Source organism: Chaetomium fimeti (genome assembly GCF_033439085.1).
Source record: "Chaetomium fimeti strain CBS 168.71 chromosome Unknown B0H64scaffold_13, whole genome shotgun sequence".
NCBI lineage: Eukaryota > Fungi > Ascomycota > Sordariomycetes > Sordariales > Chaetomiaceae > Chaetomium > Chaetomium fimeti.
Window position 1 is genome coordinate 157,174 of NW_026944341.1, and position 26,752 is coordinate 183,925.

General features: G+C 58.4%; 12 protein-coding genes across 12 annotated transcripts; 7 read left to right on the forward strand and 5 right to left on the reverse strand.

The window, feature by feature from the left end:
• Window positions 1-363: 363 nt before the first annotated feature.
• Window positions 364-1,424, forward strand: B0H64DRAFT_350334 (uncharacterized protein). Its single transcript, XM_062801425.1, has 2 exons — window positions 364-1,027; window positions 1,154-1,424. Exons 1-2 carry the CDS (start codon window positions 557-559, stop codon window positions 1,415-1,417), a joined length of 735 nt encoding a protein of 244 aa, XP_062653927.1. The 5' UTR covers window positions 364-556; the 3' UTR covers window positions 1,418-1,424.
• Window positions 1,425-2,925: 1,501 nt separating this feature from the next.
• On the forward strand, window positions 2,926-4,918 carry B0H64DRAFT_412295 (S-adenosyl-L-methionine-dependent methyltransferase). The gene is made up of 12 exons (XM_062804915.1): window positions 2,926-3,225; window positions 3,292-3,333; window positions 3,404-3,494; window positions 3,548-3,570; window positions 3,628-3,646; window positions 3,713-3,835; window positions 3,897-3,919; window positions 3,983-4,020; window positions 4,071-4,095; window positions 4,149-4,261; window positions 4,344-4,763; window positions 4,823-4,918. Exons 1-12 carry the CDS (start codon window positions 3,115-3,117, stop codon window positions 4,872-4,874), a joined length of 1,080 nt encoding a protein of 359 aa, XP_062653928.1. The 5' UTR covers window positions 2,926-3,114; the 3' UTR covers window positions 4,875-4,918.
• A 25-nt stretch (window positions 4,919-4,943) lies between these two features.
• Window positions 4,944-6,889, reverse strand: B0H64DRAFT_57845 (histidine phosphatase superfamily). Its single transcript, XM_062808467.1, has 2 exons — window positions 6,535-6,889; window positions 4,944-6,472 (listed from the first exon to the last, which is right to left on the reverse strand). The coding sequence occupies exons 1-2, from the start codon at window positions 6,626-6,628 to the stop codon at window positions 5,121-5,123; spliced, it is 1,446 nt and encodes a 481-aa protein (XP_062653929.1). The 5' UTR covers window positions 6,629-6,889; the 3' UTR covers window positions 4,944-5,120.
• Window positions 6,890-7,699: 810 nt separating this feature from the next.
• Window positions 7,700-9,444, forward strand: B0H64DRAFT_57862 (uncharacterized protein). The gene is made up of 2 exons (XM_062808468.1): window positions 7,700-8,867; window positions 8,934-9,444. Exons 1-2 carry the CDS (start codon window positions 7,973-7,975, stop codon window positions 8,966-8,968), a joined length of 930 nt encoding a protein of 309 aa, XP_062653930.1. The 5' UTR covers window positions 7,700-7,972; the 3' UTR covers window positions 8,969-9,444.
• B0H64DRAFT_350340 (Emopamil-binding protein) lies at window positions 9,415-10,412 on the reverse strand. The gene is made up of 2 exons (XM_062801426.1): window positions 10,014-10,412; window positions 9,415-9,923 (listed from the first exon to the last, which is right to left on the reverse strand). The coding sequence occupies exons 1-2, from the start codon at window positions 10,267-10,269 to the stop codon at window positions 9,463-9,465; spliced, it is 717 nt and encodes a 238-aa protein (XP_062653931.1). The 5' UTR covers window positions 10,270-10,412; the 3' UTR covers window positions 9,415-9,462.
• Window positions 10,413-10,637: 225 nt separating this feature from the next.
• On the forward strand, window positions 10,638-12,115 carry B0H64DRAFT_412300 (uncharacterized protein). Its single transcript, XM_062804916.1, has one exon. It carries the CDS (start codon window positions 10,700-10,702, stop codon window positions 11,999-12,001), a length of 1,302 nt encoding a protein of 433 aa, XP_062653932.1. The 5' UTR covers window positions 10,638-10,699; the 3' UTR covers window positions 12,002-12,115.
• On the reverse strand, window positions 12,116-13,687 carry B0H64DRAFT_368398 (uncharacterized protein; the record flags this gene model as incomplete). The annotated part of the gene is made up of 2 exons (XM_062801974.1): window positions 12,116-12,441; window positions 12,559-13,687. 2 exons carry the CDS (start codon window positions 13,685-13,687, stop codon window positions 12,206-12,208), a joined length of 1,365 nt encoding a protein of 454 aa, XP_062653933.1. The 3' UTR covers window positions 12,116-12,205.
• Window positions 13,688-14,076: 389 nt separating this feature from the next.
• On the forward strand, window positions 14,077-15,940 carry B0H64DRAFT_57946 (uncharacterized protein). Its single transcript, XM_062808470.1, has 5 exons — window positions 14,077-14,301; window positions 14,366-14,417; window positions 14,477-14,609; window positions 14,659-14,949; window positions 15,036-15,940. Exons 1-5 carry the CDS (start codon window positions 14,250-14,252, stop codon window positions 15,564-15,566), a joined length of 1,059 nt encoding a protein of 352 aa, XP_062653934.1. The 5' UTR covers window positions 14,077-14,249; the 3' UTR covers window positions 15,567-15,940.
• A 1,330-nt stretch (window positions 15,941-17,270) lies between these two features.
• Window positions 17,271-19,819, forward strand: B0H64DRAFT_412309 (uncharacterized protein). Its single transcript, XM_062804917.1, has 2 exons — window positions 17,271-18,981; window positions 19,047-19,819. Exons 1-2 carry the CDS (start codon window positions 17,679-17,681, stop codon window positions 19,706-19,708), a joined length of 1,965 nt encoding a protein of 654 aa, XP_062653935.1. The 5' UTR covers window positions 17,271-17,678; the 3' UTR covers window positions 19,709-19,819.
• Window positions 19,820-20,199: 380 nt separating this feature from the next.
• Window positions 20,200-21,925, reverse strand: B0H64DRAFT_368407 (pyridoxal phosphate-dependent transferase; the record flags this gene model as incomplete). The annotated part of the gene is made up of 2 exons (XM_062801975.1): window positions 21,538-21,925; window positions 20,200-21,461 (listed from the first exon to the last, which is right to left on the reverse strand). The coding sequence occupies exons 1-2, from the start codon at window positions 21,692-21,694 to the stop codon at window positions 20,200-20,202; spliced, it is 1,419 nt and encodes a 472-aa protein (XP_062653936.1). The 5' UTR covers window positions 21,695-21,925.
• Window positions 21,926-22,082: 157 nt separating this feature from the next.
• On the reverse strand, window positions 22,083-23,638 carry B0H64DRAFT_368409 (uncharacterized protein). The gene has a single exon (XM_062801976.1). It carries the CDS (start codon window positions 23,561-23,563, stop codon window positions 22,181-22,183), a length of 1,383 nt encoding a protein of 460 aa, XP_062653937.1. The 5' UTR covers window positions 23,564-23,638; the 3' UTR covers window positions 22,083-22,180.
• Window positions 23,639-26,441: 2,803 nt separating this feature from the next.
• B0H64DRAFT_412313 (uncharacterized protein) lies at window positions 26,442-26,752 on the forward strand. Its single transcript, XM_062804918.1, has one exon. The coding sequence runs from the start codon at window positions 26,465-26,467 to the stop codon at window positions 26,714-26,716; it is 252 nt and encodes an 83-aa protein (XP_062653938.1). The 5' UTR covers window positions 26,442-26,464; the 3' UTR covers window positions 26,717-26,752.

Consider the following 26,752-nt stretch of genomic DNA (forward strand, 5'->3'; position numbering starts at 1 on the left):
TCGTGCACTGCAGATCTTCCCTGTCCGAGCTCTCGGACTTGGTCTTTGACATGGCTCCGATGCTCCAGTGCAGCGACTGATGCAACGCCGCTGCAGCAGGACCGGCTAGGAACCATATTTGACGGGACAGATATTAACACACACGACAGTGGCTTCCCTTGGATCGATGAGGCAGCGGATGAATCTCTCCTGAGCGTTTTTGAACCGTGTAGCCGGGAACTCCGTGAGCAAGTTCCAGGGAGCATTCGGGCCTTGTGCCTCCGGTTTCTACCAGAAAATCACCCCCGGACGCGCTGTCGACGCGGGGTAAGATCTGTCCGCGGCTCTGTGAACCCCCGATCACCGATGTTCCCCCGACACCTTGACAGGAGATCGAGATCAGATGTAGATTAGCATGTACCGAACTCCCGATGCGCTACCGGGAGATCGTAAATAAGCTTAACGGTCTATAAAGTGGCCCTGGACGACGTCCGTCCTCCGGGCTTTCAGCTCTGATTCAGCCTTCACTCTTCTCACCAAAGCTTGTTTCGTATCCTTAGAACATCCATCCAACAACATGCTGTCCCGCCTCCCTGTCCTTGCCGCCATCGTGGGCACGGCGGTTGCACGCCCTAGCCCGGTGGCCGCCGATGACCCGGTCCGCATCCTCCCGTACAACTGGAACTTCGAAATCGCGGCGCTCGAAGGCCCGGGATGCCCCGACTTCGGCCAGACCGAGCCGCCGCGTATTACCCGGCCCACCTTCGGCTCCAACACGGTCGATGGCTCCGAGATCTACTACTGGCACTTTGCCTACCCTCACATCCATCTCAGCGTGGATGCTGAGACCCCTGAGGCGTCCATCTGGTGCGAGACGACGCTCAAGTACACCGAGCTGGAGGAGGGTGGTGGCAGCAACCCGGCCGTCGACCCGGCTTACCGTCTGAAGCTGCACAAGAACGGCACGCTGATGCTGGCAACCTACGAGCTCGACGAGGGCGTCGAGGCCAAGTGGACGTTTTCGTACCAGACCGATGGAGATGACAAGGTCAGTTATGCCCAGGCCACACATGCTCGCAATCTATGCATCGCACACACAAAAGGAAGAGAAGACGGGGGGAGTACTTGCACCAGTCGTCCAAAAGCTAACCCTCCACCCCCCCCCGCTCTCCAGATCGTCGACACCATCAGCGTCGCCGGCCCCCGCGAGGCCGGGTCGTACACCGACATCTCGATGCCCGCCGAGGAGCTGGTGCAGTGGCCGCTGCCGGAGTGCGGCAGCGGCACCATCAAGTACCGCACCGAGCTCACGCTGACGGCCACCATGGAGGGCGCCGCGGGCACCGTCGCGTCGGAGTCGTCCGACTACGAGGGCGAGGCCCAGTACTACGGCATCCAGCAGGGCGTCAGCTACGACTGGGAGAAGTGCGCTGCTTAAAGCAAAGTAGGGGGTGGTTGGGGGTTGTGTACATATTCGGGGGAGTCTGTCGTGGTTCCCAGGGGCGAAGACCGCCTTTTGTTATGGGAACTTTAGAAAACAAATAGGGTACTAGAATAACTATTACCCTGCAGCGGACTTGAGAAGTTGGTCATGATTCCAGCCAAGGCTAGGTAGGTACTTTTCTTTTGCCAACGCAGGAAACCACTCATTCCTTCCGGCCCCTGAGTCTTCTCTACCTTAGTTTGTGTGGTGCACTGAGTCTATTTTCCGCCCCCCCCCCCCCCCCTCTGTGACCGCGGTCAATTCAATTGTTACACAGATAGACACAGCCTTGGTAACCGTTGTCATCCCCCTGGCTACTACCCTCGTGCTGCTTTTTCCCCTGCCCTCGAGCGGCTTCGGTTTGAGGAAGGACAAACATGCATCCTGCCCAACTAATGACACAGACGTGGGGGAAAGGGGGGGTTGCAGGCCCGGTTGATCGCAGGTGTGGTGCCACTCAGGGCGTTTGACAAGGGCTAAATGGATTGTGCCTACCGTGTAGAGTGCCTTTGCATGTTGGTTGGGGACCGCCGTGGCGTGGGGGTCCTGTGGATCAGGGGAAGGGGGATGTTGTTGGCGAGGTGGTCAGCATGTTTCAGCACGAACGGTGGCTGCATGCCCTCTCGGGCCGTCCCGCATCTTTGGGGACGAGATTGTGATGGAAGCTTGCGTGACCCATGGGAGATTTTGAGTAAGATGGTGGCGCAAATTAAGCTCTCAGGAAACGTGGAATGAGTGTAACGATTCCAACTGCTCCATTTGGCCGGAGGTCGTACCCGAGGCACCGAGGAAGGATCTTCCACTTGTGATCCTGGATTCGGCACGACATCAGGAGCTTTCCAATCCCTGCTGTCTTATTCAAGCCGACATAAGAATGCGATTGTCATGTTGGCGTTCGACGGGCTCGTTAATCCAGACAATACGACATTGATGCGGTGGGCACCACCTCGAGTTCTTCAGTGCGCCTGATTAAGATAAAACTTGCCCGAGTTAGGACGTGATACACCGTGGCTGCTACGAGCTCACAGCTACAGGCTCACTGTCGACAAACCGGTACCTTGAGTTTACCACCGGGTTCTCCAGTTTTTCCAAATTCACCGTCACGGTCCTCTCCTAGGCTTTCAGTCGAAGTTTGCTAGTTCAGTGCGAGAGAACAAGGAAACGAAGAGCCGGGGGGTTGGTGGGGCCGAAGAGGAGGGCAAAGGAAAGTCTGGGGGTTCGGGGACAGCTCGGTTGGCTGCTTGGGTGGTTGTCAAGCGAAGACTGCACTGGTCCAGGTTTGTGCATCTTGCAGCCAACGTGCCAACCATGCAAGGCCGAGAAAGCCACAGGGGGTCTCCGGGGCTGCAACATGCTTCTCCGCACGGCGTCTTCCATTAGTTATTCCAATCGCAGCGGCCCGGGTTGAACATGGGGGGTGTGTGTGGCCCCAATAGGGAGCCATGTGGCATGCATTCCACACCGTCTTCGGTCCCCAACCCGTTGCCGCCACTTCGGCCGCTATTTAAACTTGGCCCCGGGGACCCATGCATCGGCATCCACTGACTGGTATTTCTCCCCCGCTAAGGGGCTCTCTTCTTGAATTGTTTGTCCTTCCAGCCAAAGACTCCTTACCTCCCCCAGACACGGCATTCTTCCAACAAGGCTAAATCATGTCTACCCCCCCGCCCGACGCGCCCACGGTACCAGCGGCGCCCGTGCAGCCCGCCGAGTCCTCCGAGTCCATCGAGTCCGCCGGGCCGCAGCAACATGGCCTCGAACTGGTGGGATTCCTTTCATCGATGGATTCCCCATCAAGGTTACACACTAACAAATTGACCTTCGTTCAGGTGGCCGATGTATATGACGAGGTTGATTCGGCACTCTCCGTGGTATGCTTCTCAAAGGGTCGTTGTATGGCACGCTGAATGGAGTGACTAACCGGGCGTTTGCTTCACCAAGCCCTTGTCAGAAACTTTGACTTCGCTGCGATCCAGCATCATGAACCACCACAGGGAAAATGGACGCACTTACCATGCCATGAGCGCCGGAAGTAAGTTTGCATACCGTTTCCCAGAGGGCTGCAATCCGCTTACCGACGAATAGAATATCTCTTTCCCAATGATGATGTGCGGATGGCTCAAGCTTCCTCTATTCTACGACGGTTGCTAACCAAATAACCACAGGCTGAGATCGAGAGACTAGGTAAGGCTAACATAAGGAGTATGTATACCACTGGCGGTGATGGTATTAACCGTATTTCCATGACAGACTTGCAACATCACATCTTCCGGCTGATGTTCGACGACTACCTCTGCGCATGCCCAAAGAAGGATGGGGCCAACAGGGTCCTCGACCTTGGCGCGGGGACGGGGATATGGTGTATAGATTACGGTGAGGGCTTCAGCTCTTTCAGGTTCGGAGGCAGGAAGCTAACATGAATCCTCGCCCGAAGCGGATCAGCATCCTGGAGCAGAGGTGCGATGACCGAAAGCAATGGATGTGTCACAGAATGCGAAGTAATTCCTAACCCCTCCTCAGGTCATAGGCGTAGACCTGAGTCCTATCCAGCCGAACCTGTTCGTGTTTCCCGAGCCCCACGCTCGAGATCTACTGCTAATTGCAACAGCGTGCCGCCAAACTGCACCTTTGAGGTGAGATTAACGGCGGACTTGGAGACTTGCGAACGGAGCTGACGCCATTAAAGGTTGACGACCTCGAGAAGGACTGGATGTGGACCAAGAAGTTTGATTTCATCATAGGCCGCATGGTGAATGGCAGCTTCAGCGACCCCAAGGCCATCGTGGAAAAGGCATACAAGTATGTCATCCCCCGGTCGTGACACGGCCAGTTCGTCCCCAGTCAGTCTCAAGTCCCGCTGGCTGACGGCTTGTTTTGTTAGCCAACTCGAGCCCGGCGGCTACTTTGAGGTCGAGGACATGGCCTGCCCCATCGGTTGCGATGACGGCACATTCACAAAGGAGTCAGGTCTGTGGATTTGGGTCACGACGCTGATGAAAGCCATGGACGCCGCCCAGCGCCCTCTAAATGCTGCGCAACGGTGGAAATCCTTGATGGAGGAGGTCGGGTTCGAGGATGTCGTCGAGACGGTGCACAAATGGCCCATCAATACCTGGCCCCGGGACCCCAAGTACAAGACGCTCGGTAGGTGGTGCTTGCTCAACACGGACCAGGTCATAGAGACCGCCATCCTGGCGCCGGCGACGAGGTTTCTGGGCTGGGCTCCGGAAGAAGCGCAGGTCCTTGCGGCCAAGGCGAGGACGGCGATCAGGGACCCTCGGGTGCACGCATATTGGCCCATGTAAGTCTATGCCGAGAGCTCCGGAGAGGATGACGTGGGTTGCTGACCCAGTGTTGTAGACACGTTGTTTATGGCCGGAAACCGGGGGGGGAGTCCGCAAAGACTGCTTGATGTTGTGGGCCGAGGCATCACCAGACTGGGGCGGGGAACGGGGGGCTGTGGTCAACAAGTTACCACTCTTTCCTTCTACCAAATTTGAGCCATCAAAATACAAATTAATATGCTCCGATGTAGTGTCCATTCATTGTTTTCGCTCGCAACCCTATACCCAAGCACCCCAGTCCAACCCGAGTCATATCTTCATGAAGAGCCCATGGTGACAGCGACATTCCCGTACTATGCCTTACATCGGGGGCACTAAACGCTCTCCTTATCGTAGCTCCTCGCACTCTCCGAATCCCCGCCGACAGCAGCCGTACTCGCCACTCCCGCCATCCTCTCCCGCTTCGCACGGCGGTTCCTGACCAGCCACATAGCAGCCCAGACCAGGTTCCCAGCAATAGCCACGCCCATGACGACCACCACCGCAATCCACGACCCCTTGCTAACCACGGAACCCCGCCCCCCGCCCAGGATGTCGTAGCGATCGGCGTCGCGGTACGCCGCGCAGAAAACGGCCTCGCTCCGGCACAGGCCGCACCACTCCTCCGCCGAACCAACCCCGATCTGCTGCATCTCGCGCTCAAACTCGGCCCACGGCAGCTCAACCTTGCCAGTCCCAAACAGCGGGAACTGCCGCAGCGCGCCGGCGGTGCCGTTGCGGAAGAGGAAGCGCACGCGCAGTGCCGAGCGGTCCATACTCTCATCATTAGTCTCACCAGGCGTGAACAGCTCAAAGGCCATGGTGCTGGCGTAGTCGGGCAGGCCGAAGAACTGGTCCGAGGCGTCGGTCAGGCGGGCGCGGCCGAAGAAGGCCAGGAAGGTGTCGTAGCTGCCCGCGAGCACGGTCAGCTTGGGCGCTGCCGACGCCGGCGGGGTGTTGGTGGCCGCCGTCTGGTTCAGGTGGCTCAGCACGGCGCCGGCGAGCGTGCCCGCGTGCAGGGAGCGTGAGGGCTGCGAGGCGTTGTAGTTGCGCCCGAACTCGGCGCTGTCGGCGAGCGTGCGCAGCTGGTGGAGTTGGGTCGGGGTGACGGCTTGTGCTGGGGATGATGCGTTGTGAATCTTTTCGACGTTGATCACGTCGAAGATGTCGTAGGCTTTGGCGTAGCTGAGGTCCGAGGCGGACGGGTAGACTTCGTGCACGAGCGGGTAGAGGGACTGGTAGAAGTCGCGAGTGGAGGCGAGGCGGGACTGGAACTCGGAGGACTTCTTAAAGTCGGCCGATGCGGCGGCCACGACCGGGCAGTCGTCGTCACCCTTGATCCAGACGCTCTCTGGAGAATCGTCGTTGACGCCGTGCAGGGTGACGTACTGGTAGCCGGTCAGGGGGCTCGACACGGAAGAGCCGTTGGCGAGGTCCTGAGCGGAGACGGTATCACCGAGTGGGGGGTACAGGGCCTGGAGGAAAGAAGTGGCCGTGTTGAGGAGGATTGGCTGATCCGGTGCGCTGGCGTAGATCTGGGCCGGGACATACTCGGACTCGGAGATGCCCTGGATGTGATGCGGGGAGGATGACGAAAGGTAGCGGGCGCGGTAGTCGCTACCAACCTGGAAGACCTGCTGAGCGCCGAGGGGGGTGAGCACCTGGGAACCGAAGTGCTTGGTGGTTCCTGGGTAGGTGGTTAGTAAGTGGTGCCTTTTCAAGTTTGCCAACTGGCATCCGTTCACATACTGTCACCGTGGCGGGAGAAGACGAGGGCACCGTGAATGGTCTCGGCAGCAGCAGTGGCGGCCAGCCCGGCGAGGGCCATGGTGGAGGTGTGCATGATTCGTTCCGGTCCCTCAAGGATGGCAGCCTTCCAGTCTCGTTGGAAATTGTGACTCGGAGTCGAAACAAATCAGACTGGTGATGAAGATGCAACTTGTAAGCATGCCAAGGAGGGGTAAAGGAGTGATGACTCTTTTAGCTGCACACATGCATCCATTTGGGCCCACCATCCTGTTATCTCTGTTCTGATTTCTTATTCATCAAATGGCTGGGGATTTCCTCGGAAACGGGGTTTTCTGCATCTTCCACGATGCCCATTGGATGCCGGATACAGCTTTGTTGCGGGGTTCGTATCTCCGGTCGTGGTTGCAACTTTCCAGAGCGAGAGTTATCGATGAAATGTGTGATGTTCAACTTGACGTCAACAGTCACGTCCTGGCATAAGCTCTCCTAATTACCGAAGTCATAATACAAACGAAGAGCCGAGACGCAAGATACAAGAACTAGGTGTAAACAAAACAGAAAAGACAGAGGTCCTCAACTCGTCCGATGCCAATCATCTCACCTTCCCCGTCTTTCAATGACCCCTCATGGAGCAGCCCCCACCCCGCCGTTCAGGAAGGAAGGAAAGCGCCGGCTCTTATCGATTTTTCTGGATTGCGAGAACTCCGTGGTCTCCGTCGGCGGGATCGGAGCGGGTCTCGGCTCTCCACGGCCCCTCCGATACCCGCCGTGCCGCACCGGCGCTGAGGTACTTTCTGGTCGTTTACCTAGGTACCTAAATACTATGAAGCGTATAAAGCATTGCCGAGGCGGTCAACTCGCGCCCTTTACGCTCTGTTTTCTATTTACATAGTCAGCCACACGGACGCCAAGGTTTCCCGGCACAGCAGTCGAGGTTGCATCTTCCAGAACATGATCATTTCTTGGCAACGCGGAGAGCCCGCCCTTGCAGCACCATCTCCGTGGAGCTACGTGAAGTCGATGTGGTTCCTTCGTACTTGGGTGCGTTGAGAGAGTCCGAGGCTATAACTATTTGTTTGAGCCAACCCCGAGGCACCTTCCCCCAACGAGACAATAATACTTGCCTAAGGGAGTTACACAGGAGGTAATGAATGCAGGCTGACTTCCATCGTCGGTACGCCTTGGGCCCCAATTTGGGGGCTGTGCATTCGATAGTTAGGTTGGTTACAGAGCATAAAATGGCTCACGAGTCACCGCAGCGATGAATCCCCTGAAACGGCCCCTTTGCCGCCATTTCACAACTGACATCATTTTCTGCACTTTATCTCATCACTTGATTCACTTTTCAATCATCGTACATACCTGACTAGGTATCAACAACAACACCCAAAATCATTATTTTATAAATATTAATAACCACCACACAACTCAACACAAGATGGGCACTCCAAAAGAGCAACCACCTCCTTTCACCCCGGGATCCCCGCCTGCCACGACAACCACCACTACCACCACTACTAACAACAACACCGCTCCCGCCGGTAACCCACCCCCCTACCAACCCCCCGCCTACGAGCTCCGCCCTGACACCACGGCCCCGGACCCGGACGAGCTCCTCGACCCATGCACACTCGTAATCCACGGCCGCTTCATCTACCCTCTCCTGCCCGCGCCCGGCTCAGCCGACCCCCACACAGGCGAAGCCGACTCGGAACCCATCTACCAGCTCTCGCGCGCCATCCACGAGCAGGGGGCCGCGGCCGAGCGCATCGAGTTCCAGCGCCTGGACCTGCGCATACGCAACAACGGCAACGATGACCCCGACGCCGTTGCGGGCCCCTCGCTCGCGCGCCGCGCCAAGGATGTGTATTGGCTGGAGCACCGCAAGCCGATGGTGCGTGCCGGGATCCCGTTCCAGGCCTGGCTGGAGCCGCAGACGCGCAAGGCGCTGGGCAAGGTGAGGGTGGAGAAGAGTCCGGCTTTCAGGACGGGGTATCGCGCGAACAGGGTGGTGTCGGATGCGGAGCGGCGGTGGATGGAGAGGGAGGGGAAGAAGGTCAAGAAGGGGGAGTTTTACTTTGTGGTGAAGGAAAAGGGGATTGGTGGTATTGGTGGGGGGGAGTGGGAGTGGAGTGATCCCGAGGGGAGGGTGGTTGCTGTGCAGGTGCGTGAGGCGGTGGACGGGGAGGATACGAGTGGCGGGGAGGTGTTCCGGTTGAGGTTGTTGGTGCCGCTGTCGCGCCGTATGCGGGATACCTTGGTGGCGTTATGGTGCTTGTGGATGTGGCATATCCGTATTGAGGAGAACATCCCCAAGAGAACCTGGGAAGACCGTGAGTGCCCCGGATGGTTGTCATGTTGTTGTTTATGAGGATGCTGCTGACATGTTCACCTGGCAGGAAAACGAATCATGCAGGCAGGCATTGGATTATAGTATTATTCTACGATGTAGTACTAACCTTGTAGATGCAGATGCCGAGGGTGTATCCCAGCCCCACGCCGCTGGGTAGATAGTGATGGCCACCGTCAAGGACATGATCGCGTCGTGATAGCTGAGCTGGATAACTGCCTCGGCTATGTGGCCATTCGCAACCAAAACGACCGGCAACGACCCCCGAGGAGTGAGGAGACTTCCTAATTAAGTACCTAACTACCTAAGGCTTGCTTTGCAGCATTCGACCCTCTAAATCAACATCATCTACGACTCTTCACGGCCCTCAAGTTTTGTTTATGCTAGGATTGAGTCAGGAGAGAGGAAGGCCAATGATTGTGAGTGGCCCAGATGTCATGTGAGAACGACTTAGATGATTACATGTAGGTAATTATCATTACTATTTAGTGACAGGTGCCACGAGAACTCTAATTAATATCGAGCTACCTACCTACTGATCCTGGTGGTTGTTGCCCCCTTGTGAGAACCGGTCACAATCATTGCGACTTTGGCGATGCCCGCTTCGCAACCTCCTGCGCGACGCGCAATGCGTTGGTGCACTCAATAACGGCCTGGATGATGAACCACCCAGGAATGACAATCCAGAACCCGTTCATCATCATATAATAGGCCCAGAAATAGACGCCCTCGGGGCGGCAGTAGACAGCCCCATGGACGGCCTCGTCAAAGAAGAAAGTTCCGTAGTAGAGAACGTCGCCGTAGAACTGGCCGAGACTGACGATGAGTTGGAGCGGGTAGCGGAGAGGGCTGTCCTTGATGACGAGCCAGCCGATGAGAAAAGAGAGCGGGCCCCAAGTCACCGCCGTCACCGTCTCCATGCAGACGATAAAGGAATCCCGGGTCAGGTAGCGGTGGTCGGACTTGGAGTACTCCTTCCACAGCTGCCCGAAGATGTCGATACGCCCGGGCATCTCGGCTTCGTGGCGGGCGAAATATCCTTCATTTGTGTTAGTCAAAACGTCCAAGGGAAGGAAACAAGGCCGGGTTCAAGAACCAACAGCCAAACCAGCAGTCTTTCAAGACATACCTTCGAAGAACAGGTGGATACATCCACACAGCATAAACCACATGGCCGTGTACAGTTTTCCCTTGGAAAGACCGGGCTGAACCGTACGTGCCAAGATGACGGTGGCCGAGAAGACGAAGGCCACGCCGGCGGCGAAGAAGGCGAGGAGTATCGGTACCGCGGTTGGGCTCGGCACAAACCCGGGCAGCTCTAGGTCGAGAGGGTAGTAAGGGTGGTTGGCCATACTGGTATCGGAGTAGTTGTCAGAAACCGACATGGTTTCCAAGTTGCAGGTTGCGGACGGGAGTGGGACTCTTGGAGCGAATTTGGTTTCGATATCCGGTCTCGAAGATGCTTGGACGGGCCAATGGGAGGTTGGAAGTCAAGGACAAGACAAGTGTGGACACCGAATAACTACAGACTGGAAGCAAGAAAGGGCCTTCTATTTACACACATTATGTACAGCAATCGGTGACGGAACGCGCGGCAGCCGCCCCCTGCGCTTAGCGTGGGCCTGGTGTTTTCGGGAAACACATAGCCGGATCATGTCATTCCGAACTCGACCGCTCTGATTGGCTCAAGGCCTCGGGCCAGATTGCCTTGCCGACGTCCAGGCCTCTTCTCCGCAGTGAACCACTCCTTGTTCAGATCTGAGCTAGACTAAATAGCTCACATTCAGACCTACTCAGCCCTCAGCCCCTAACGCCATGGACACGGGCCACATGGTGCATCCTGGCCTTACCAGTCTCCCCCTGGAGCTCTGGTTGACGATCTGCTCCTTTCTCGACCTCTCTGACGCGGCCAGCTTCCGCTTGGCCTGCAGGACATTCGGCGACATTGGTGCCCCCGCGGTGTTGCGCCTCCTCATCGTGCACGCAACAGCGGACGACGACTACCGCCTCCGTGCTCTTGCAAGTAACCCGGCCAAGGCCAAGTACCTCCAGTCGCTTATCTACACCCCCAAGCCCGTCCGCAAGCACTGGATAGGTGACTGGCCTGCGGGCCATGTGTTGAGTGACGATGGACTCGTCAGACAACAAGCGTACACCAAACACCAACAGCTCCGCGACGCTCATGCAGACGCCCAGAGCAACCCGCTGATCTGCGACCTGATTCCTGACGTGTTACCTAACCTGCCGGGCCTAAGGAGCGTCATCATCAACTGTGAAGGGTGGCACCAGTCCTCAAATAGATATGGGGCAAGGGAAAGGTATACACCATTGACGCTTATCCACCGGCAGTTTGGCAAGCCTGCCAGCCGAGTGCTGGCGGTGCTCCTGGAAGCCCTGGAGGATAACGACACGAAACTGGAAACCCTCAAGGCCGGCAGACTGGACTGGCGATCTATCGGGGACCTCCCGCGAACGCCGGTGCAGCTTGGTCTCTTTTCCAACCTGGCCGACCTGAACCTGCACTTCTGCGTGTGTGGCATCCACCGCTACCGGCATGGCGAACGCCCTGACCTTGTCGAGTATGCGCGCCAGACCGAAGCTGGGATGCTCCCGACCTTCTTGGAAGCACTGCCCCGCCTCCGGGCCCTCTCCATCGCCTTCTGCTCCATGTTTCCCAACGGACCAGGGGTGAGCGAGGGTTGGCTACGGGACGTCATGCGCCCGGGACATCACTGGCCGCACCTGACGTCGCTCAGCTTCGGCGGCATGAACTTGACAAGGTCACTGTTCATGGACATCCTGGCACGTCACAAAGACACGCTGCGCAGGCTGGAATTGTTTTCCGTCTGGCTTGACGGTCATTGGCCTTCCACGCTAGCTGAGATGCGGAAGATGCTCACCTTGGAGGACGCCACCATCTGGGGTGGCCTATGCTGTGACGAAGGACGATGGAGAATATTGGATCACCCTGAGCCCGTCCCTGACGGCAGGGAAAATGTTGTCCATGCCATTAGGAGGTATATGCTACATGGCGATCCATGCCCTATCACGGACAGGAGCATGCTGAGTGGTCCGCGAGAGTTGTTTGGGGCCAGTCGTGGAAGCTGTTGGTATTGAATGGTGTTGTTTAGGAGGGGATGATGAGTTGTGCGAACTGATCAGGGGTTGTCACGACGATTACGACCTGCGTTCAACTTCTTGACCCAATCGTATACACATGCACACTAGGTATATAGTTCTTTTCGCATTCTTTCCAGCTCTCGTTGTCTGCAAGCCGCCATGGCACTTACTCTTCCCGGCTAGCAACCTGGTGAGGGCGACCTAAGATGCCGGCGCACCCAACTTCGCCAGCGCCTCCTCCACCATCCCATCCACATCATACTTCCAGATCGTATGAAACAGCTCGGTAATCTCGCGGCCAAACCTCTCCGGGTCCTTTCCTATCGCCTCATCCCGCCACTGGAACAAGTCACACGCCTCCCTGGCCGCATGCACCACCCACTGCGTCCTTGAATATCTCACCTCGTTAAACACCCGCAACGCTCTCTCCAACAACTCTGCCTTGGTCTCCCCCTTCTCCTCCGCCTTCTTCTCCGCCTTCTTCTCCGCCTTCTTCTCCGCCTTCTTCTCCCCCTTACTCTCCCCAGCACCCTCCCCGTCACCCTCCCCATCACCATGCCCCTCTCCCTCCCCATCCCCCTCCCACCACCCCCCAATCGCCCCCAAAACCGCCGCCAAAACCGCCGCATCCTCCACCCCCATCCCCGCCCCGGCACCCAGATGCGGCCCCGCAGCATGCGCCGCATCCCCCGCCACACCCACCCTCCCGCGCGCATACCCCGGCATCGGATACTCGGCCATATCAAACAGCGCCCACTTATCCAACGGGGCCCCCTCCTCCGAGTCCGGAAACAAACCCACAATCGCCCTCGCCGTGGGTCCCCACTGCTCAAACGCGCGCTCCGCTTCGCTGCGGTGGCCCGGCGCGGTGTGGCGCTGGCCGTACGGCCAGGGGGTTGAGGAGGTGGCGTCGATGACGGCGAGGATGTTGAGCAGCGTGCTGTTGCCGACCGGGTAGGTGATCAGGTGCGCGCCGGGGCCGTTGTACATGAAGCGGGTGCTGGCTTGGGTGGGGCCGATGGCGGCGATGGCGGCGGGCATGGGGGCTAGGGTGCGGAAGCAGAACTTGTGCGTGTAGGTTGGGTGGGCGGTGGTGGGGGGAGAGGATGGGGGTTGGTCTCCTGGTGCGGGTGGGTTGGTTGTTGTTTGGGGAGCGAGGAGGAGGTCGCGGACGCGCGAGTGGATGCCGTCGCAGCCGATGACGGCGTCGGCTGTGGCGGTCGTGCCGTCGGTGAAGTGGAGGCGGAGTTTGGGCGAGTCGGGGGTGGGCTCGGTGATGGTGTCGAGCTGTTTGCTGAATTGCACCGCGGTAGGGGGGATCAACTTCGCCCACTCCTCGAGGAACTTGCTGCGGAGGCCGCCCTGGAACCCGTCTTTGCCGACGTGTAGCTTGAAGATTGGCTCGTCCGTCGCGCACCCGTTTACCCACTGGAAGTAGTCCTCACCGTTGGGGTTGGCTAGACGCTTGTAGGAGGTGAGTATATCGGGGTTGAGAGCGGCCATGGCTCGCTCTGCGTTGGGGCTGAAGCCAATGCCTGCCCCGATCTCGCGGAAACCCGCGGAACGCTCGTAGATGCTGTACGAGACGTTGCGGGCTTGGAGGCCAAGGGCGAGGTTGACGCCCGTGATGCCCCCGCCAATGATGGCGATGTGGAGGGGATCCTTTGAACCCGTCGGAGACATGCTGACGTTCGGGAGAAGCACGTGGCTGTTAGGTCAAGAGAATGTGCGCCAGCGTAGACAATCAGTTGATGTGGAATCCCTGGATACCTACCTAATCAACGGTGAGGGTGAACGGTTGATCTGCCCTGGGCTTGACTCCCTTACTCAATACCGACCCCTGAGAAATGGGCTCTTTGCCGTTCAAACAACAGCGACAAGACTTCTTGATACGGATAGTGCTTCGGTAACTGCGGTACGAGCGGCTCGTCCTTCTTTATCGTGAATGTCCGTTGGGCAGGTTGGGCTTGCCGTCGGGTTGGCGGTGGGGATTGCCGCAGAAGAGCTGAACCTGCATGTCTCACTGGGCGCGGGAGCGGCAGCTGAAACTGGTATTAAAGCTTCTTCTGGTCCCTTGCTTCTTCGAGCTTCAAACCACCATCCAATTTGTCTGTCCGCTTTACCCCGGCACTCGTATTGCTACTCGTATCTGGCAAGCTGCAACATACCTCGGAGGCTCGAACAACAGTCACCCCCTTTCACTCGTGAATAGCTCCGAGAACGGAATAGTCCGGTGATCGGAGCAATGTCGACAACCGACACTCTATCACCTAGCAAGGGCAAGGTCCTACTAACTGGTAAGGCGGGGTATATATGACGTGAAACGCTTTGTAGCATACCACTTATTCGCAATTTTCTTAGGTGGAACTGGTTTTATTGCCTCGCATGTTCTGGACTGTCTGCTAGACCACGGGTAAGCAGGATAGCAACCGGCGAAAGACGTATCACGGAGATTTAACAATTCTGTCTTAGTTTCGACGTTGTGGTCACGGTGAGATCCCACGAAAAGGGGCAACGGATCGTCAACTCTATCGATGAGGCATTGCGACAGCATGTCTCCTTCGCCATAGTCGGGGATTTCGTGAAGGAGGGCGCATTTGATGAGGTAGCTTACCGGCAACTTAGAAGAGGGATTGGTCACTAACAGAGACTAGGCCGTCATGACAGACCCCCCTTTCGACTATGTCGTCCACACAGCCTCGCCATATCAGATGCATTGGGAAGACCCCCAAAGAGACTGCCTTGATCCCGCCATCAAGGGAATAAGCGGCATCCTCACTTCGATATACCGCCATGCACCTGCAGTCAAACGCGTCGTCTTCACCTCCTCATCCGCTGCCATCCTCAACCCACCCAACCACCCCAAAGTCTACGATGAATCCTCCTGGTGCAGAGTTACACAGGAGGAAGCCATGGACCCAGTGCACACTTACAGGGCCAGCAAGGTGAGGCCCTCTTTGCCCAGAGCAGACTACTACGGAAAAGCTTTACCCTACGAATTCGCTAACAAACACCCATCTATGTATCTCAGACCTACGCCGAGCAATGCGCCTGGGACTTCCACAAGTCGCACCCGCACGACTTCAGCATCGCCACCATCAACAACACCTACACGTTCGGCCCGATCCCGCGCAGCCTGGACAGCCTGGACCGGCTGAACACGTCCAACCACCGCATCCGCGACCTCGTGCAGGGCGGCATGCGCGGGGGGGTCGCCCCGACGGCGCCCGTTTTTACGTTCGTCGACGTCCGCGACGTGGCGCTGGCCCACGTGCGCGCCATGACGGCGCCCGAGGCCGCCGGGAAGCGCTTCTACGTCGTCGGCGGCTTCTTCTCGAACCACCGCCTGGCGGGCATCGTGAGGCGGCGGTTTCCGCAGCTCGAGGGGCAACTGCCGCCGGCGGAGGAGGATGCCAAGGATGATTTCCCGGCAGATCACTGGGCGTTTGATAACTCGCGGTCCAAGGAGGTGCTGGGTCTGCAGTACACTGAGCTGGAGAAGAGTGTGGTGGATACCGTGGAGTCGATTTTGGCGTTTGAGGCGGCAGGACCGGAGGAGTAGAGGCCCATTCCGGCGGCCTACTCTTTCATGATACAGAGCTTAGGTTGTCTCTTTCCTTCCTCTGGCTGGCAGTCAGTGTTTGTTGGGCCGTGGCTGGGGATTCGGAGATGCCGAGAGATGCCCGTCCGCGGAGAGGTTGTCATGAATTGTGCCCCTCGAATCGACGTCCTGCCAGGGGCACAGGGAAACAGGCAGATAGGGTTTGGGTCTTGGGCCGAAGGATTCCGATGGTCCAAACTTAGACTGCCACTCGGGCCTTCCAACTTTCAATCCTTTTCCGCATTCAGCGGCTCCTAAATCGGTAGCCCGGCAGGCGACTGTCCCCTTTTGACATTCGGTCGCCTGGGAAGCAAGCTTCCCCCTTCGCACGACATGTGCTCACCGGGGTGTCCTTGGCTGGTCCGTACAAGGTCCTTCCTTACTCATCCAGCGTCAGACCTCACCCATCACTACCCGTGCGTGATTTGATTTGAGATGAACTCGAGGATGCGCGCCGGCTGGCCGGTGGTCGACTCGACTGAAGTTCAGAACCGGCGGGAGAACGGGGAGCGGATGCTCCACCCCCGCAAACTTGTTGGCGTCAATAACCATTTCGGGGCTGCCTGATCTTGCCTCCAGATCGATCCCGGGGATCCGAGCGGATCGGCGGATCAATAGCCTGCTTTTATTGCCTGGAGTCGGCCAAACCTGCTGTGCCGTTGTTAGATGTTTCGTTTTCATCTTGGCATCCGCGGGAGATGTCGTTATTCTATATGCAAAACTTCAAAAACCCAAACCGTGCCGCAGAACGGCCCATCGGCGCGACCTGCTGTGGGCCGTGATCCCAGGTTGCGGGTAAAGGGGGTGAGGGACGGCATCGTGCATGGGCCTCGAAGTCGAGGGGATCGGATGCTGCGGTGTGTGCGTGTATGTGTTGCGTGGTTGCGTGGGTGTGTTGTCTGTGTGCGTGGGTGCTGGAAGCGATGTCGCGGCGGTGGAGTGAGTGTCCATGGGGCCCTTGAGAGGGTGGTACTGCGCGGCACAGCCGATGCAAACCTGCATGTCCAGGAACTCTTGTCATTCAAATCCTCGATCGAGGGTTGATTGCTTTCCACATCTTGCAGATGGATCGCGCTAGAAATGAACTAACCATGGTTCTTCCTTCTTGTGTCCCTACCCAAAAAGAAGACCCGAAACGTGAGGAGCTGGCTTTCCGATGCTTTTTTACCGCTGTTTCTTCTAAGAAAGAGGGATCCTTCGGTGGCGTCTGGGTTCTTCGGCCAAACCAAGGATAGCACCCTCGTCATGGGTTCATGGATACGACGCTGGTTGCGATGTCGTTGAATTCAGGGCCTGGGCGAACAAGAAAACATCCGAAAGACCCCATCGGACCCCTTCGGCCCCTGAAAGATCCAGGATTGGGGAACGGTCAGCAGGCTTGGGGGGCAGAGCACAGCGTCGCAGTGATCCTGAAACAAGCTTAGCTGCGTGGAGTGGCTTGCTCACTCCTCCTGCCTGGAAAAGCACCTGCGGGGGCGTTCGGGAACGCGGGGGGCCAACGAGAAGTCCTTGTGCGCGGAAGGAGCGCAGAGAGACGGTGAGTAAATTTCGTGGATGGCACTCGTGGGAGCAGGAGCGTTGGAAGCTTGTTATTGAGTTTAAGGCTGCCGAGTCCCGCAATTGCTTGCCGGCTCTTTCCTTTCTCTGATCCGAACTTTTGATGGTGGTCTGACTTCATTTCCGTTTGTTTTTGTCTGCATCTCAGATCGCCCAACGGTCGACCCAACACGGAGGGAATCCCCGCGCTTACGGAGTACACCTGGAGACACCCCCGACCCCTCCGACGGAACCCCCGACCGAACCCCTCGGAACCCTTCACGGCACGGGCCCCACCCTTGCGCCGCTTGCTGCATTTGGGCACTCGAAACGGCACAATCACAACCAAACTAACATTAGGTACCGCCGGGGCACCAGGGCACACGCATTCTCCTGCAGCTCTGCAAGCGAACGAGAGACGATCCGAGCGACATCACTGTACAGCATGCGAGAGTCCCAAAATCAACCTCAAAACACCATGTCATGACCCTGCGGTGACGGACTGCTCAGCGGAAGGGATATTACGACGTTGCAATCATGAGCGACATCCTGGACGATGGCTTGCGGGAGCAGTTGGCCGCTGCCCTGCTCGGTTGGGGTGGTGGGGGAGACGGGACGCAGCGCATGTCAAGAGACACGATCGATTCAGCTGGTGACGGTAGCGGACGGGCGACCCCGAAACCGATTCCGGCCCCCAACCATCGACAGGGCCAAATCCGGGGGGTAGTGGTTGGTTTTACCGACGAGGAAGACAGAGCCAACGACGACATCGACGCCGATTCAGTGGTCGACTCAAGCGACGACTGCAACGGTTGGTCCGACGGCAACACAAACGCGCACACCCACACCCAACAAGCGAGACGCCCGGCAGAACAGCCAACAAACCTGGTTGGCCAGAAGGCACTGCCGCCGCTCCCCGTCGAGCCAGCTGTTACTTCACCACAGCCTGAAATGTCGTGCCGGATCTCGCGATTTCCCTTCTCACACCCATGCGAGATGCCCGAGTTGATGCCAGACCAGGAGGATACGGATACCTTTAACATGGGGCCCAGCCCGTCCGTGTCTGGCCCGGTGACCCCAAGCGTCGCCCCGGACGTCTTCCGCCCGCTAACACAGCTCATGTCTCCCGACCTCGAGCTCGGGCGCCATCTCAACCCCGCTTCTGAGCCCGAATCGCACGATAAGATGCGCAAAATGTCGATCAAGTCCATCGAGACGGCCGGCTCGGATGGACTGGGTATTATTCATGAAGAGGACGCCAACACGGACGGCGTGTCTCTCCTGACGCCCACCGAGGTGTCATATGGCCAGAGCACCGCTGACGGCGGTGACAGGCAGCTGTTTCTTACAGTGGACGACGGCGGTCACTGCCGGAGCGTCAGCTCGTTAGGAAGCGGGAGTTCGGGTGAGTGGCGGCCTAGCCATGGGAACGCTGCTGTGCGGAAATCCATCAACCTCTTTTCACGAATGCGCACCGCGAGCCGTGCCGAGGACCCATGCCTTGAGAAACGATCCTTGACTCCCATGCAACTTATTACCCCGCCCCGGGGACAAAACTATCTCGAAGGCGAGCTGCCGACACCAGACGGGACCACCCCTACTTCGCCTTTTCCCAACACACCCCGGACTGAGGCCAGCACAACCACCAAGTTTTTCCAGCGCATGCCGTGGCTCGGAGACTCCCAGCCAAAGAAACCAGAGGCGGTCTTCGGTGTGGATCTTAAGGAGAGCATCCGCGTCGCGCCCATGAAAATTAGGATATCGCACAAGGGGAGGAGCACATCGCACCGGACGTTCCCGATCGCGGTACACAAATGCTGTGAATTTATTCGCCGCGCAGGTTTGCCACCCCATCCTTTGACATGGTCAATTTTGGTCGAGCAACATAATTAACCAGCGTATTAGGCGGCACCGACACCAACATTTTCTCATCGCCCGGAAACCTTTACAACGTCACCAACCTCCAGGCCATCTTCAGCACACCTCCGACGTTCGGCGAGCAGTTCTATTTCGAGGGGAGCGACTACACGGTTCACGACGCGGCGCGCCTCATTTTGGTGTACCTGGAGGCGTTGCCGAAACCGCTCATCTCCCCATCGGTCGTCAAATCCTGGATCCTACTCGCGCGGCAAGAAGGTGCCATCGAACCCCCGTGCCCGCGCATCGAAACGGGCCTCGACTTCTGGACCGAGGCGCTCAACCGACTCCCGACGGCCAACCGCAACTTGACTAAGCACCTCCTAACGCTGTTCGCCGAGGTGTTGCTCGCGGCTGCGGGGGTAATCAACGAGGCCGATGCGAGGCACTTGGCGGCGTCGGTGTCGCGGGCCATGTTCCACCACGACGCGGACGGCGCGAGTCTGGACAACAAGGGGAAAGACGCAAAAAGGAAGCCGGCGAGAAGAAACGTGCAGCCAACGCTAGCACTGGCGTTTTTGATCAAAAAGCGCGGGGAGTATGCCGTGTCGCTCAGCGAGGCGGCGAAGAGTGACGCGGCCAGGAGGGACTCCAAAATGTTCTTACCAACCACGAAGGAGATGATGGAGTGGAAAGGGGTGAACCAGTAAGCCCGTGTTGGGATGATGGACGGAGCAAATCGCGTTGAGATACCCCTTTTCTTTGTCGATGCTCTCTGCTCTTACCTGCGGTTGTTGGCGGATCTTTCTTTTGCTCTCGGTGTAGCTTGGGCGGCATCTGTTTGGCGTATTCTTTTTTTTGGTCGTACATGATTGTTTTGTTCGTATTACATATCTTGGGATGTAATGATCTGAGCATATAAGAGGGAAAAGGTGCAGTCGTCATTGGGGTTATGATTTAGGGAGCGGCATATTCTATTTAGTATGTATAGTAATCAAACCGTTGGGTATCAACAATAAGGGTGTCTCTGGGTCCTCCTACCGAGCTTTACTTGTTTTCTTATTATTCTTTTACAAGGACGCCCCGACGAAACATCGGGGATCAGATCAGGTCACACCTCTTGAGTGGGGGAACCAGGAGGTTGTGCAAAGGGTGCTGGTACTCGGAACGTTCAGGAGACAAGATGAGTTTCGATATACGACTACTGCTTATACTCTCCCTTCGCCACCCGCTCGCATACCTCCTTGAGTGTCTTGCCCGCCCATTCAAAATCATCTAGCTCTAGATAGACCTGGGCGCTAAGCCGGGCCCAGCATTGGCCGCCATACACGAACAGCGCGATAAACGTGTTGTGCTCGTCCATCAGCCTCCGCAGAAACCAGTCAGTGACGGCAGACATGTCGCTCTCCGGGAAAGACGGCAATGAGGCCAGCTCGCCCTCCAGCGCCTTTCCGTTCTCTGGCTGCACCGCCAGCGGCAGGGCTACGTTCACCATAGAGCACCTCGTCAAGCTCTGGCTGGCATTGTCCATCACCTTGGTGCCCAGGATCTCGGCCGCCCTCTTGCCCCCTTCCCTCGCCATGGCCGTCAGCGCCTCCCGGATCCGCGCCTCCCCGCCCAGCACCTCCTCCCGCCACCGGATGCTATCCTTCACGCAGAGATACGGCGCCGTATCAAGGGTGCCGACGAACTCAAACGCATTGACGAACACGGACTTGGCCGACGGCGGCATCGGGTTATGGCGCTTCGTACCCGCGCGCGGCACAAACCCATGAGACGTCGGCAGCGTCGACCGGATCATGGCCTGGTTGCGCAGCGGCACGTAGAAAACAGCACACCCCCGCGGCACATGCAGCCACTTGTGGCAGTTACTCACAAAGAAATCCGGATCGACCGCACCCAGATCAATATCCACCATCCCCACGCCCTGCGCCCCGTCCACCAGCGACAGCACCCCCCTCTCCCGACACGCCGCCGTCACGGCCTCGAAGGGGAACCGCACCCCCGGCAACGACGACACCACATCAAACACGCACACCCTTGGTCGCTTCCCCTCCCTCAACGACGCCTCCACGGCCGCCACAAACCGCGCCACCACCTCCCCATCCTCACACGGATACTTTAGCGCAATACTCCTTGCCCCCACCACCCCACCCCGGTCCTCCACGACATAGTCCACCGTCTTGGCACACCCTCCATACAGGGTATCGAAATACAGAATCTCGTCGCGGCCGTCCGGGTGCCAGACCAGGTTGCGCAGCACCGTGTTGACGCCGAGGGTGGCGTTGGACACGAAGACGCATGTGTCCGGGGGGGCGCGCAAAAGGGTGGCGATGGCGGCGCGGGACTGGTCGAGGAGTTGCGGGTAGGTGTATCGGATGAAGCGGTCGGGGGCGGACTCGGCGAGGGACTGGTAGTGGCGGAGGCGGGTTTGGATGGGGTGGGGGATGGTGCCGTATGAGCCTGTGGGTGGGGGGTGACAGGTGTTAGGGGTGGTGGGTTGGGTGCAGTGGGAAATGTGGAGGGGAGGGGGACTGACCGTGGTTGAGGTTGCGGTAGGAGGGGTCGAAGAGGAATTGTGAGTCTCTGAGGGCGTGGCCGAACGTGACGGGGCCGCGGCTGGAGCCGTTTTGGCTGGCATCGCCGTCGGCTTGGGCTTTTTCCCGGAGGGGGAGTTCTAGTTGTGTGGGTGCCATTGTGTTTGGATATCTGATGGTGGTTGTTTGGAGAGGTATATTCAGAAGACCATCAAAGCTTACCTTACATCTATGACTCTTGTCCTCTTATACAGATGATAGCGGATGTCCTGAGTCACATCTCATCGTCATTAGTGCCTTCTCGGTTCCCCACCCGAGGGGCTGAATTGGCCCGATTCCAGTCATTTAACCATGTGTGCCAAGTGGGTACCAAGATGAACGACATTCGGGATGGGCCTCTGTTCCGGGAAGGGCGCGGTCCCGGTCTTGGAACTCTGGGTCCAACGGAAACGGGAGCGGAAGCATTCACAAAGCCCGGGCCAACCGCGGCAAGCCGAATCCTGATGCAAGCCATCGGATGGCGCCATCAATAAGATAGCGAGTAACGGTCTGCTTTTTCGAACCATGTGTTACAGGCAACGAATCCCACGAACTAGGGTTGCCGAGAGTCTGACACCCACCCTGCAGGATGACTGTCGGTTGACTCTATAGTGGTGAACCCTCCTTCAGCATCGCAATCCTCTCCTGCAACCAACCCCGGTACGCCCCAAACATGCCCACCGTCTCCCACAGCGTACAGAACCTCACCAACCGCTCATACCTCTTGAGCAACACCTCCCCCTCCCCAACCCCATCCTGATGAACCTCCCCCAGATCGCGCACCGCCCTCGCCAGCTTCGCCTCGCACACCAGGCACAGGTACGGCGGCTGGCGCAGGTCCTCGGCCATGCCCGCGGTGCCCTGCATGACGCACGCGTAGTAGGAGCAGTGGTCCAGGCAGAGGCAGTGGCCCAGCTCGTGCGCGACCGTCCGCACCATCCGCGCCAGCCACATGCCCGTCGGGCTGTGGTTCGGCCCGGACCCGCCGAGCCCCGCCCGGATCACGCGCGCCATGGGTTGTTCGGTTGGGGTGGTGTCCGGGTCCGGGACGGGGGAACCGAGCTTGCGGCGCTTGGTGCCGCCGCCAGTCGTCGAGTCCGCCGCTTCGGCGTCCTCTGCGTCTCTGCACACCCGCCGCACGTACGCGTCGCAGTGAGAGAAGGGCCAGGTATGCTCCCGGTCTATGTCCGTCGGCTTGTCCAGCAGCGGGTGGTAGCGGGCCGACGAGACGACGGCGACGCGGCTGTTGCCGTAGGCCCGGCCGCAGCAGAAGTCGTCGTCGTCGTCCTCGTACAGGTCGTGCTCTGTCAGCATGACCAGCGCGTAGGCGTCATCGGGCAGCGCCTCGATGACCGCGTCTAGCATGTCGTTCAGGTTCAGCTGCCGCGGGTAGGTTTCGTCCGGGCAGGGCCGCGTGGTGATGCGCGTGACGTTGTCTCCCATTTGCAGGCCGATGTGTTGCGGCGGCTCTTTGGAGCTGGGCTTGGACTTGCCCTCGGTCCAGGGGACGAAGCGGGCCATGTTTGGAAGGGTGCGGACGGGGAGGGGGTGGTAAAAGGCGTCGAGGTAGTTGCGGATGTATTTGACTTTGGGTGTGTCACATCCTTCTTTCAGAGGCGCCTGCAGCACAAACGGGAGGGCCCAGCTCTGCAATGTGCGGGAGAAGACGGTCCGCGAGGGGACATCTGGGGCTGGGACAATATATATCGTCTTCCGCTCCTGCGTGAATGGGTTCCTGAGCTTCTCATTTGTCCATGAACGCAAGCTCTGGGGTGGTTCCTTTGGGTCGATAGCCAGACAGTCGTCGGGCAGCACGAGGGGACCAGGGAAGAGCGATTCGAGACGGAGATGGTCTGCTGTGCTTCCTGATGCCCGACCCGATGCTGTCGTCGCTGCTTTTCTTTTGGCCAGCGGCGGTCGAGCAAACCCGGCCTCAGCTGCATGAGGGGAAACATCAAGGAGGAGGGTCTCGTGCTGACAAGACGACATGATGACTTGGGATGACTTGGGTGGAGTGGTTCACGATGGTCGGTCCGGGGAACAAGAAAAAAAGTTGCAAGAGGCTGAAGTTGGACAATGAAATTCCCCAAATTGTGAATTCATGAGTTGATTTTGTTGATCAACAAAACACTCCGTGCTTATCACCCATCCACCAGGCAGCAGCGGCATGTTCAGGGGTTCAAGGGTCGGGGTAGTTGAAGAGGGTTAGGGTCACGCTACGGATACATGACTGGCAACTCCAAAGACGGGTCACAGTTTTCGCCCATCTGGTAGTAGATCGATGCAGGTGTTGTCATGGACGGAACTCATAATGATAGTTCAGTAGAAAGACGTAGGTTTGTTTACCGTACGGTGTTTAATCACACTAGTCCTCACCAGAACCGGACAGCTTCCGAATCCGAGAGCCCAAGTGAGAACAGCGAGTCTGCGATGTTCAAAGTAAGGGGCGACATGCAAATTTATCGATTCAAGGCCACCGAGCCGAGGATTCTGTTTTGAAGGCTGAAACACCTGCTGGGTCGAGGACCCAGGCCGCCTCAGTACCGACAGAAGGATACGAATAGGGGTCGGGTGTTGGCCCTGGCCACGGCCGACCAGGCCGCAACGAAAGGCACGAAAGCTATCCAACCATTGCCACCGTTTAATGTATGGAACCTGAGATGGCCTTCAATTGACCACAGCCAGTATCAGATCAGCTTCATAAACAATCCAAGGCGGCCAAGTGGTCTGGCGAAGGGCAACCCTGCAACAAGCCTACAAGGTGATAATTTTGCTGGCATTTACCATCCGACCCCAACCATCAAGAAACTACTCACTCCCAGTTCTTACTTTTACCTGTCAGACTTTTGGGCAAATAGCCACTTAATCATGGCAACCCACATGCATCGCCCTTGGCCGCGATCCGCTGGTATCGCCGGGGAGGGAGGCGCTCACTCCTCTATGGGGAACCGTGGCGCAGTCCACGGGCGACACGAAACTTCGCCCCCAACTTCCGCGCACGACGACCCTCGTCTTCACTTTGCTACCAAGTTCTGGGGCCGTCGCCGTTATTCAGACTCGGTCTCACAGCTGCCCCAACGTGGGCTGACTGCACAAGCTCTCCAAGACCGTGACCGCCAAACCAGCAGCAGCAGCAGCCACGGCCGTTATCCCCCTCTCGATGGCCACGAGCTGCCCCCAACGCCAACCTCAGCCCGGAGCCTTCAGTTCCCACCTCGGCCACCACCATCGCCACAGCAACAATATCAATATCAACATCACCAGCATCAGCAGCAGCATCAGCAACAGCAATATCAACACCAACCCTCCCCTCGTCACCATCACCGCCACAACAGCGTCACCTCAACTCCCCACACCTCCTCCCTCCGCTACTCCCCAACCCCCTCCCCTACAACAAGAACACCACGCCCTCACCCTCCCTCCCCCCTTTCTCCCCACTACTCCCAACCCCCCACCAGCAGTCCAAGAAGAGACCAACACTCTCTGCACCGCACGGCAACCACCCCAGTCATAACCACCACCCACCCAACCATAACCACCCCAACCCTAACCATCCCCAACCAAACCCACCACCCAAGCCCCCCAAGTACAAGCACCTTCCTCCACATCCCCGGCTACACCCCTCACCCCATCGCCCCGCGCAACCCCTCCCCCCTGCCGACCCGCCGCGACGAGCTCGCCGACGCCCTCTCCAAGATCGATGCCCGAGCCGGACCCGTCACTCTGCAAGGGGTCGGGGGGCTGGCGAGGCCTGCTTTGGGGGTTAGGCGGAGCAGTACTTCCTCTGCGGTTGGGGGTGGTAACGGGAGTGGGAGTGGGAGTGGGAGGGGGGGGACGAGTGCGGCGGGGAAGGGGTTGGGGTGGTGGTTGGATTTTGCGGGGAGGAGTTTATTGCTTCCAAAGGAGTCTGTGGGGGGGTTGGGGAGTGGATTGGGCTTGGGGAGTGGTGGGCAGGTTGTGGTGGCTGGGTTGGGGACGGTTGTGGAGGGGGTTGGGACGGTGCCGGTGTCGAGTGCGGGGGTGAGTTCCTGTGGGAGCCCTGATTGTGATGGCGGTGGTGTGCCCCGGAGTCCGGTTGTGGTGGTTCCGGTGCAGATGGGGGCGGGGGAGGTGGACCAGAGGGAGCTGAGGAGGTTGGAGAGCGAGCTGTTTGATACGGCCAAATATGTTGGTGGCGGCCAGGGGAGGTGTTTAACCGTGTTTACTTGGTCCGAGGATAGCGTGTTTGGAACCATCACACTGTTCGAGGTGGACGTTGAACGGCCGGCTTCTCCGAGAACTACGCGTTCGACTGGATTGGCGACCAGGCGTCGACACGCTCCGCTAGCGTTGTTCCCCAGTCGGGAAAGGGGAAGAGTAGTGAGCGTGAAGCCGGTGGCGGCCATGGAGGACGTACCGCGGCAAGTTCTCGTCAGCATGCGGGTGGACCAAGGAGTGAAGAAAACGGTGCTGCACCACGACAGGGGGACGGGGAGGTTCCGGTGGAAGGCGCACCATACGAGACGGGGACAGCCCAGCTTCGCACGAGCTTGGGGTATGGAAGAGTCCCGTGAAGTCCACACCGCCACCGCCACCGTGTTCAACGACGATTACCATGGCAGCACCGCCAGAAGAAGCCGCAGACGGGACGGAGGCCGCCGGGAGAGGAGCTCATTGAGGGCCGAAGACGCACGGGATATCAACACTCGTCGCCGCGAGGCCAGGGTTGAGCCCCCTGTCATGCAAGACACCGACGGCATTGTGGCAACCGTTCCACAATTCCTTGCTCTCCTCCACGCCAACAGGTCTATCGTCGAAAAAGCGTCATCCACACCAGCCACATCCCAGCTAGTGGAAACCGACGACGGCGAGCGAGTACGGGCCGTTTCCCTGGGTGGTGAGCCGAAAGGTATGCGCCACCGAGGCAGGGACGTGCATGTTGTCGTGTTGGTGCCTGACGGCGCAAAGTGGGCAGGGGAGCGCATATTCTGGACGGATGAGAACGGTGGGTTAGGGGAGCTTAGGCAAAAGAAATACCGGAATGTAATTGACAGCGGAAGAGCGAGGACTAGACGTGGGACTAGGACCTATGATAGAGACTGGGATATGGAGTTCCCGAGTCCAGGCGTCCTTCCGCCACATCCTCAGTCGGCGAGGTGGTGATGGTTGCGGTATTATGATGTCAACCAGAAATATTGG

Bases quoted from the DNA above. Each gene is read 5' to 3' on its own strand.
- B0H64DRAFT_350334 (XM_062801425.1), top strand. From the start codon at position 557: ATGCTGTCCCGCCTCCCTGTCCTTGCCGCCATCGTGGGCACGGCGGTT. The intron at 1,028-1,153 runs GTCAGTTATGCC...CCCGCTCTCCAG, and splicing joins AGACCGATGGAGATGACAAG to ATCGTCGACACCATCAGCGT.
- B0H64DRAFT_412295 (XM_062804915.1), top strand. From the start codon at position 3,115: ATGTCTACCCCCCCGCCCGACGCGCCCACGGTACCAGCGGCGCCCGTG. The intron at 3,495-3,547 runs GTAAGTTTGCAT...ACCGACGAATAG, and splicing joins CCATGCCATGAGCGCCGGAA to AATATCTCTTTCCCAATGAT. The intron at 3,920-3,982 runs GTGCGATGACCG...ACCCCTCCTCAG, and splicing joins ATCAGCATCCTGGAGCAGAG to GTCATAGGCGTAGACCTGAG.
- B0H64DRAFT_57845 (XM_062808467.1), bottom strand. From the start codon at position 6,628: ATGCACACCTCCACCATGGCCCTCGCCGGGCTGGCCGCCACTGCTGCT. The intron at 6,473-6,534 runs GTATGTGAACGG...CCACCTACCCAG, and splicing joins CTTCTCCCGCCACGGTGACA to GAACCACCAAGCACTTCGGT.
- B0H64DRAFT_57862 (XM_062808468.1), top strand. From the start codon at position 7,973: ATGGGCACTCCAAAAGAGCAACCACCTCCTTTCACCCCGGGATCCCCG. The intron at 8,868-8,933 runs GTGAGTGCCCCG...TTCACCTGGCAG, and splicing joins CAAGAGAACCTGGGAAGACC to GAAAACGAATCATGCAGGCA.
- B0H64DRAFT_350340 (XM_062801426.1), bottom strand. From the start codon at position 10,269: ATGTCGGTTTCTGACAACTACTCCGATACCAGTATGGCCAACCACCCT. The intron at 9,924-10,013 runs GTATGTCTTGAA...ACACAAATGAAG, and splicing joins TATCCACCTGTTCTTCGAAG to GATATTTCGCCCGCCACGAA.
- B0H64DRAFT_412300 (XM_062804916.1), top strand. From the start codon at position 10,700: ATGGACACGGGCCACATGGTGCATCCTGGCCTTACCAGTCTCCCCCTG.
- B0H64DRAFT_57946 (XM_062808470.1), top strand. From the start codon at position 14,250: ATGTCGACAACCGACACTCTATCACCTAGCAAGGGCAAGGTCCTACTA. The intron at 14,418-14,476 runs GTAAGCAGGATA...ATTCTGTCTTAG, and splicing joins GACTGTCTGCTAGACCACGG to TTTCGACGTTGTGGTCACGG. The intron at 14,950-15,035 runs GTGAGGCCCTCT...TATGTATCTCAG, and splicing joins ACACTTACAGGGCCAGCAAG to ACCTACGCCGAGCAATGCGC.
- B0H64DRAFT_412309 (XM_062804917.1), top strand. From the start codon at position 17,679: ATGAGCGACATCCTGGACGATGGCTTGCGGGAGCAGTTGGCCGCTGCC. The intron at 18,982-19,046 runs GTTTGCCACCCC...CCAGCGTATTAG, and splicing joins TGAATTTATTCGCCGCGCAG to GCGGCACCGACACCAACATT.
- B0H64DRAFT_368409 (XM_062801976.1), bottom strand. From the start codon at position 23,563: ATGTCGTCTTGTCAGCACGAGACCCTCCTCCTTGATGTTTCCCCTCAT.
- B0H64DRAFT_412313 (XM_062804918.1), top strand. From the start codon at position 26,465: ATGCGCCACCGAGGCAGGGACGTGCATGTTGTCGTGTTGGTGCCTGAC.